Source organism: Lathyrus oleraceus, chromosome 2, assembly GCF_024323335.1.
Source record: "Lathyrus oleraceus cultivar Zhongwan6 chromosome 2, CAAS_Psat_ZW6_1.0, whole genome shotgun sequence".
Classification (NCBI taxonomy): Eukaryota; Viridiplantae; Streptophyta; class Magnoliopsida; order Fabales; family Fabaceae; genus Lathyrus; species Lathyrus oleraceus.
The window spans coordinates 107,194,569-107,203,131 of record NC_066580.1 but is presented as its reverse complement, the minus strand read 5'-3'; the positions used below and the strand labels follow the sequence as shown (position 1 = coordinate 107,203,131).

General features: G+C 45.6%; 1 protein-coding gene across 1 annotated transcript in view; it reads left to right on the top strand.

Annotated features, from left to right (window-relative positions):
- The first annotated feature begins 3,868 nt into the window (after positions 1 to 3,868).
- LOC127122107 (uncharacterized) overlaps positions 3,869 to 8,563 on the top strand; it is a 41,354-nt gene continuing 36,659 nt past the window's right edge. Inside the window, exon 1 of the mRNA XM_051052506.1 lies at positions 3,869 to 4,061. Coding sequence (XP_050908463.1) covers positions 3,869 to 4,061 — 193 coding nt within the window. The remainder of the gene's footprint in view (positions 4,062 to 8,563) is intronic.

The following is an 8,563-nucleotide window of genomic DNA, read 5'->3' as shown; positions in this document are numbered from 1 at the left end:
GGATGTTCCGTGAGGCTTATGGTGGTATTATGAAGATGGTTTTTAGGCTCACAGATGGGGGTAGGGACGCCATCCATACTCTTCTCCAGTTTTATGATCCTGGTTTGAGGTGTTTCGTCTTCCCGGATTACTTGTTGGGGCCTTTGATGGAGGACTATGCTGGTATCCTGGGTATTCAGGTCAGAAACCAGATTCCTTTCTATGTCACTAAGGAAGAACCTGATGTTGGTGAGATCTCTCGTGCTCTTTATTTGAGCCCAGAGGTGACTAAGGGGGGTTTGAAGGAGAAGGGAAAGTTGCCCGGTTTTCATTTGAGTGTCTTGGAGGCTAAGGCCAAGGAGCATGCTGTTTTGGGTAATTGGAAGGCCGTTTGTGCTTTGCTTGCTGTGAGCATTTATGGGATCATCATGTTCCCTAACCAGAATAAATTTATAGACATTAATGCCATCCGGGTGTTTGCTCAGAGGAATCATATTCCTACTTTGGTTGGGGATGTTTATTACTCTGTCCATAATCGGAACGAGAAGCGGCATGGAGGATTGATCAGATGTTGTACTCAATTGTTATACAAATGGTTCATGGGATATCTGCCTTTCAGGGGTGCCTTTGTTCTTCTTGACCATAAGATTAATTGGGCAACCAAGTTGATGGGTTTGCGAGCCAAGGACATAGCTTGGACTCACATTGATGAGGCTGGACGAGATTTCATTTGCAGTTGTGGGAGTTTTCCTAATGTGCCTCTTATAAGAGTTCAAGGGTGTATTAATTATAACCCGACGCTTCTTAAGAGACAAAGGGGGTTTGCTATGGAGGTTCCTCCTCTCGAGTATGAGATTCAGGACTCTTGTTACTTCCCTGTTGAGAGTAACCAGTCATCGTTGGAGATAGTGTCTAAGGCGTGGGGTAATATTCAAAGGAAAGGCAAGATTCCTTTTGGTAGAGCTAATAGCAGGTCTTTTCCTCCATTTGATGATTGGCTCAGAAAGAGGGTTGAGCTCACTCGTCTACCATTTCCTGTGGGTGATCTTTGGTATCCGGTGATTGAGGAGTCCCGTTCTTCTGTCAGCATGGAAGAATTTCTTGAGATGAAGAAGGCTAGAGATCAACTACAAGCAGAGAAGACTGAGTTGGAGATGAGTGTTGCTAGGATTCAAATGGCTAATCAGGAAGTCAAAGGGAAAATAGAAGACCAGGATAAGAGACATGCCATGGAGGTGAAGCGCTTTGAGATAGACACCGCTTATTATCGGAAGATCAGCCAAGCTTTGGAGTCATCCACGAAGGAGCACGACATTACCAAGGGGAAGTTGGCTAGAGCTTTGAGAGTCATTGAAGATGAGAAGAGGAGACAGGTCCTTGTGAAGACTCAGAGGGAAGCCAGAGTCAAAGTCCTTACCGCTGAGTGGGAAGCAAAGCTGAAGATTAAGGAAGAAGACAACGCGAAGATTATGGCTGAGAGAGATCACTGTCTTGCTGAGAGGGATCATTACTTCCGACAGATGAAGATTCACCAGAAGGAAATGGGAAGACTTCAGCAGGAGAATACTGAGCTCAGGTTTGCTATGAAGTTTACCAGGCTGGTTGATGATGCAGAGCCTTCTGTGGGACCTTCTTCAGTTTAGACTTTTGTTGCAGTTATTATCATGTGTTGGATTACCGTCAGGCATGTTGACGGAATTCACTCGCTTGTATTTTCTTTCTGATTCTGGAGAATTGTAATTTGATTTGTATCAGACATGATGTATGACTTTTGCACGTATAGTGCACTTTTGATATACAGTGGTTGTTATCATTCAGTGATTGATCTTCAAGCTTTATTTGCTTTCCTGTATGCACTCACATAGCACACACATGGTCGGGTGACATCTTTGCTAAATCATAATTCTCTGCTCTGTATGGCAAAACCAGATGATTGATGTCAGAATATTGCTATCAAATTATTATCTGTCTCGATGAAACCAGGATCGAAAGACAGTGTGTTCCTCATATGGATAGACATTGCATTCATGCATGAATCATAATAACTTGTCTTCTATTTTGCAGGTGTCGGTTTCTAACGTGCTTGGTTGTTTCAGGAATCATTGCTCGCGCACGCAGAATCATTCCCTTGCACGTAGCTTGCCCGCACAGATATCCTACCAGGCGTAACAAATCCAAGCTGATGGATATACCCAACGCAGATATTCTCGAGCTGAAAGAGAAGATGAGCGAATTGATTAACGTCATGCAAGGGTTCGCCTTGGGGAAGAAGGCACTTGCCGATAAAGTGGAGAAGCTCGAGCGGGCTTCGGCTGCCAACAGTGGTAATAATCAGGAGGGTGTTTCCAACAATGGTCTCGGTGGTTCTAGGGATGGTGGTGATCCCAGAAAAAAAGCAACTACCTCTGTTGCTGTAGGCGGAGGGCTAGGTCCTGTAGGCAATAATCTGAAGGATAGTCAGTTTCCTCCTTTCTTTGGGGCCGAGGAGGATAGAGAAGAAGACCAGTTCTCCGTGCTGAATGAGCAATTTGGTCAGTATGGTGTTCAACCACCAAACAAGGAAATTCAGGTGCTAGCCGAGAAGATCAGGGCTCTAGAAAGCTATGCTACTCCTGGGGTTGTCAACATGTCAAACATGGGGCTAGTTGAGGGGATTGTGATCCCGCAGAAGTTTAAAGCGCCTGCGTTTGATAAATACAATGGGAGTTCTTGCCCGGAAACTCATCTCCAGGCCTTCATCCAAAAAATATCTGCCTATACCATGGACCAGAAACTATGGATGTACTTCTTCCAGGACAGCTTGTCTGGTGGGTCTCTGGAATGGTATACCAAGCTGAGATCATCGGATATCAAGAGCTGGCAGGATCTTGGAGATGCATTCTTTAAACAGTACCAATTCAATGTTGATATGGCTCCTAGCCGTACCCAGTTGCAGGGTATGTCTCAGAAGCCAAATGAGGGATTTAAAGAATACGCACAGAGGTGGAGGGAGTTGGGATCCAGAGTTCAACCTCCGTTGGTAGATCGAGAGATGTCTGATCTGTTTATGGGTACCCTTCAGGGGACGTTTGCAGAAAGAATGGTGGGATGCCCGGTTACCAACTTTGCAGACATTATAGTGGTTGGGGAGAGAATTAAGAGTTGGCTGAAGATGGGAAAGATACAGGGTAACGCTTCGTCGTCTGGACCGAAGAAACCCTTTGGTAATGGCCAGCGAAAGAAGGAGGGTGACACAAGTGTTGTGTACGCCCAAAGAGGACAGGGTAGGGATCGTTACTACCAGCACACTGTTGCGGTAACAATTCCTGCTGATAATCAACAACAGCAACAACAACCACAACCACATCAACGACAGCCATTTCAACAGAGACCGCAGAGGGCCGAGTATCAGGTATGAGGACGAATGACTGATCGTCAATTTGATAGGCCACCTGTGACATATTCTTTTTTGCTGAAGAAGTTAAAAGATTTGGGGTTGGTTCAGCTGAGGACATTGGCTCTGTTGAGACCAGACCAGAGGCCTGCCAACTATGATGAGAACGCCAAGTGCGAATTCCACTCTGGTGCCTCCGGACACAATGTTGAGAATTGTAAAGGTTTTAAGCATGTTGTCCAGGACCTGATGGATTCTAAGGCCATCAATTTTGCACCATCGCCAAATGTTAATGCTAATCCCATGCCGGCGCATGGTCAGATGGGGGTGAATGCAATTTCTGAGGATAGGAGGTCAATTGGGCTGATAAATATAGATCAGTTGAGAACTCCATTGGCTGAGGTCAAGAGACAACTGCTGATGAATGGGGTTTTTCCGGGCTGTGATGATTGTTGTGCCGCTTGCATCGTGGCCTCTAATGGGTGTGTTTTATTGAAGGAGGTTGTCCAGAGGATGATGGATGAGGGAAGCATCAGATTTGAAAAGGTTGATTTGGGGAAGGAGGATGTCTCCACCATAACCATATACTTTGATCCGATCGATTTGTCAGCACCGGCAGATGCAGCTCCAGTTACCATCACGGTACCGGGGCCTATTCCTTATGAAAGCAATGATGCTGTGCCGTGGGATTATGGTGGAGAGGTATACTGTAATGGGGAGAAGCAGGAAGATCAGACTGCAGGTGAAACCACCGTTTCAAAGGTGGATAATGCCGGACACAGTGGTTTCACTCGCAGTGGAAGGTTGTTTGCACCCGACACATTGAGGAGTGGGGAAGGAGAAAAAGAAAAGAAAGATAAGGCCGAGGCTTTAGCCAGGGCAAGAGGGAAGCAGGTGGTGAGTGAGGGTATTCCTGTGGCGACGCCGGCGCCTGGTGGGTCAGAGAAAGAACTCGATGATGAAGCTAAGGAATTTCTGAGGATCATCAAGAAGTCTGAGTATAAGCTTGTTGACCATCTGCAGCAGACTCCATCCAAGATTTCAATCATGTCGTTGTTGTTAAGCTCCGAGGGGCATAGAGAGGCTTTGTTGAAAATATTGAAGAGAGCCTATGTTCCTCAGGAGATAACAATCAATCAGCTGGAGACAATGGTGTCTAATGTTAATGCCAGCCATGGGCTGGGTTTCACTGATTTGGATCTTACGGTGGATGGGCGTGATCATAACAAGGCATTACACATTTCCATGGAGTGTAAAGGAGCAGTGCTCTCGCACGTCTTGGTGGATACCGGCTCATCACTCAATGTGTTGCCTAAGAAGGCCCTGGCGAAGCTGGATTGTGAAGGAGTAGTGCTGAGGCCTACGAATTTGGTGGTGAGAGCATTTGATGGCTCTAAAAGGGATGTGTTTGGGGAAGTGGAGCTCCCCGTGAAGATCGGGCCCGAGGTGTTTAAGTCTGTATTTTATGTCATGGATATTCAGTCGGCATACAGTTGCCTGTTGGGTCGACCGTGGATACACGCTGCTGGAGCAGTGACTTCGACTTTGCACCAGAAATTAAAGTATATCTGGGACGGGCAGGTCGTAACGGTGTGTGGGGAAGAAGACATCTTTGTCAGACAACTGTCGTCGTTCAAGTACGTGGAAATAGACGGTGAAATATTTGAAACACCAAGTCAGGCATTCGAAACCGTTAAGGTGGAGAATGCCATTTTTGCTAAGGAAGAGAAGAAGCCGTCCATTTCTTCTTACAAGCAGGCTACCGAGGTGGTGAAGAATGGAGAAGCCCTAGGTTGGGGAAGGATGATAAACATCGCCGCCAAAGAAGACAGGTTTGGGGTTAGCTATCAGCCGAGCCGAGGCTTGTTTGGGCAGAATAAAGGACGCCGTCAGCCATTCACGTTCACCAGTGCTGGAATGCTAGATCCAGATCGCATCTGTATGGTGGGTGAAGAGATCGACAGTGACTGCGAGCTCGACTCGTGGATAAAACCGTGCGTACCAGGGATGGAGATCCAGAACTGGAAGGCCGAAAAGATCATCACTGTCACTCTACGTGAAGAGTAATATTTCTGTTTTTCAATTCTGTCTGCATGAAAACCATACGTTTTGCCCGAAACGTAATGGTCCATTGTAAGGGCCACCTCATGTGTTTCATCTTGCAACATTTTGCATCATTAATAAATGGATGTTTTTTGTATTAAAAGCGGTGTTCCCTGTTTTTTATTTATTTTTGTAGTTTAATAAAAACAAAAATAAAAAGGGCAATGTTTGTTTTCATTTTCCATCTGTTTGATTTGCTTCGCTCCGACTCTAAAGCAATGCATGAATCAACATTCATGCAGATGCGATCATTCTCCGGATCTCATTGATAACAATCCTGTTACACCCTCATATGACTTCGACAATCCGATCTATCATGCCGAAGAAGAAGGCAAAGAAGATTGTGAACTACCGGAGGAATTAACCAGGTTGTTGAAACAAGAGGAGAAGGTGATTCAACCGCACGAAGAGCAGGTCGAGGTTGTTAATCTGGGTACCGAGGAGGTCAGGAAAGAGGTAAAGGTTGGGGCTGCTTTGGAGGTGAATGTCAAGAGCAGAATGGTAGCCTTGTTGAAAGAGTATGTTGATATCTTTGCTTGGTCTTATCAAGATATGCCAGGGTTGGATACCGATATTGTTGTGCACAAGTTACCATTGAGAGCAGATTGTCCTCCAGTGAAGCAGAAATTGCGCAGAACTCGACCCGAGATGGCCATGAAAATCAAAGAGGAAGTTCAGAAGTAGTTGGATGCTGGTTTCCTAGCTGTGACTAATTATCCGCCTTGGGTCGCAAACATTATGCCGGTGCCGAAGAAGGATGGGAAGGTGAGGATGTGTGTGGACTACCGGGATTTGAACCGAGCTAGCCCGAAGGATGATTTCCCATTACCTCACATCGATGTGTTGGTAGACAATACAGCTCAGTTCTCGGTGTTTTCCTTCATGGATGGCTTTTCTGGCTATAATCAAATCAAAATGTCGCCAGATGATATGGAGAAAACAACGTTCATCACACCGTGGGGCACTTTTTGCTATAAGGTAATGCCATTTGGTCTCAAGAACGCCGGTGCTACTTATCAGAGAGCTATGGTGACTTTGTTTCATGATATGATTCATCATGAAATCGAATGTTATGTTGATGACATGATAGCAAAGTCCCAAACAGAAGAGGGGCATTTGGTAGACTTGGCCAAGTTGTTTGACCGCTTGAGACAATTCAGAGTGAGGTTGAATCCGAATAAGTTCACTTTCGGAGTGCGGTCCGGTAAGTTGCTGGGGTTTATTGTAAGTGAAAGAGGAATCGAGGTTGATCCTGCTAAAGTAAAAGCAATACAAGAAATGCCTGAATCGAGAACAGAAAAGGAGGTTTGTGGTTTCTTAGGTAGATTGAACTACATTTCACGGTTCATATCTCATCTAACAGCCACGTGTGAACCCATATTCAAGTTGTTGAGAAAAGATCAAACGGCCAGGTGGAATAATGATTGCCAAGCGGCATTTGAAAGAATAAAAGAATATTTGCAGGAGCCTCCGATTCTGATGCCTCCTGTGGAGGGACGACCGTTAATTCTGTACTTGACAGTCCTCGAGGGGTCTATGGGGTGTGTATTGGGGCAGCATGACGAGTCTGGTCGAAAAGAGCATGCAATATACTACCTTAGCAAAAAGTTTACCGACTGTGAAACAAGATATTCACTGCTCGAGAAAACTTGCTGTGCTTTGGCATGGGCTGCTCGCCGACTGAGACAGTATATGCTGGTTCATACCACTTTATTGATTTCCAAGATGGATCCGATCAAGTATATCTTTGAGAAGCCAGCATTGACCGGACGGGTTGCGAGATGGCAAATGATTTTGACTGAATATGATATCCAGTATACCTCTCAAAAGGCAATCAAGGGGAGTGTATTGTCTGATTACCTCGCCCAGCAACCCATTGAGGATTATCAACCGATGAAGTTTGAGTTCCCTGATGAGGACATCATGTTTCTCAAATCGAAAGATTGTGAGGAACTAATCCCAGAGGAGGGGCCTGACCCTGAATCCGAATGGATTCTGATGTTTGATGGGGCCGTTAACGTGAATGGTAGTGGAGTTGGTGCTGTTTTGGTTACGCCGAAGGGATCCCACATTCCTTTTGCTGCCCGGCTGACATTTGAATGCACCAACAATGTGGCTGAATACGAAGCTTGTATTTTGGGTATTGAAGAGGCGATTGATTTGCGGATCAAGAACCTTGTTATCTATGGAGATTTAGCTTTGGTTGTGAACCAGGTTAACGGAAAATGGTATACGCATCAATCTCATTTGATTCCATACCGGGACTATACGAGAAGATTGTTGACGTTCTTCACCAAGGTGGAATTGCACCATGTGCCGAGAGAAGAGAATCCTCTGGCAGATGCTTTGGCTACTCTGGCCGCCTTGATTAAGGTGCGGTGCTGGAATCAGTTCCCTAGTGTTGAGGTGGGGCGACTGGATAGACCGGCTTATGTGTTTGCTATCGAAACAACGCCTGATGATGAAAAGCCGTGGTATTATGATATCAAACGCTATCTGGAAACCCAAGAATATCCTGAGGGAGCATCCAAGAAGGACCGAAAGACTCTGAGGAGGTTGGCCATGGTGTTCTATCTGAATAAGGATGGGGTTTTGTACAAAAGAAATTTTGATTGGGTTTTGCTCAGATGTGTCGATGACAAAGAAGCAAGCCAATTAATGAAAGAGGTGCACGAGGGGTCGTTTGGTACCCATGCCAGTGGGAATGCAATGGTGAAAAAGCTGCTGAGGGCTGGATATTATTGGATGGCGATGGAGGCCCAATGTTTCAACTTCGTGCGGAAGTGTGATAAATGCCAGATTTATGCTGACAAGGTGCACGTGCCTCCAAATCCGTTGAGTTTGATGTCGTCTCCGTGGCCGTTTGCTATGTGGGGCATTGATATGATCGGAAAGATTGAGCCTACGACTTCGAATGGGCACCGGTTCATATTGGTGGCTATTGATTACTTCACCAAGTGGGTGGAAGCAGCCTCTTATGCGAACGTGATGAAACAGGTCGTTGCCAGATTTCTGAAAAGAGACATCATTTGCATATATGGGGTTCCCGAGAGAATCATTACTGATAATGGTTCTAATCTCAACAATAAGATGATGGCAGAACTATGC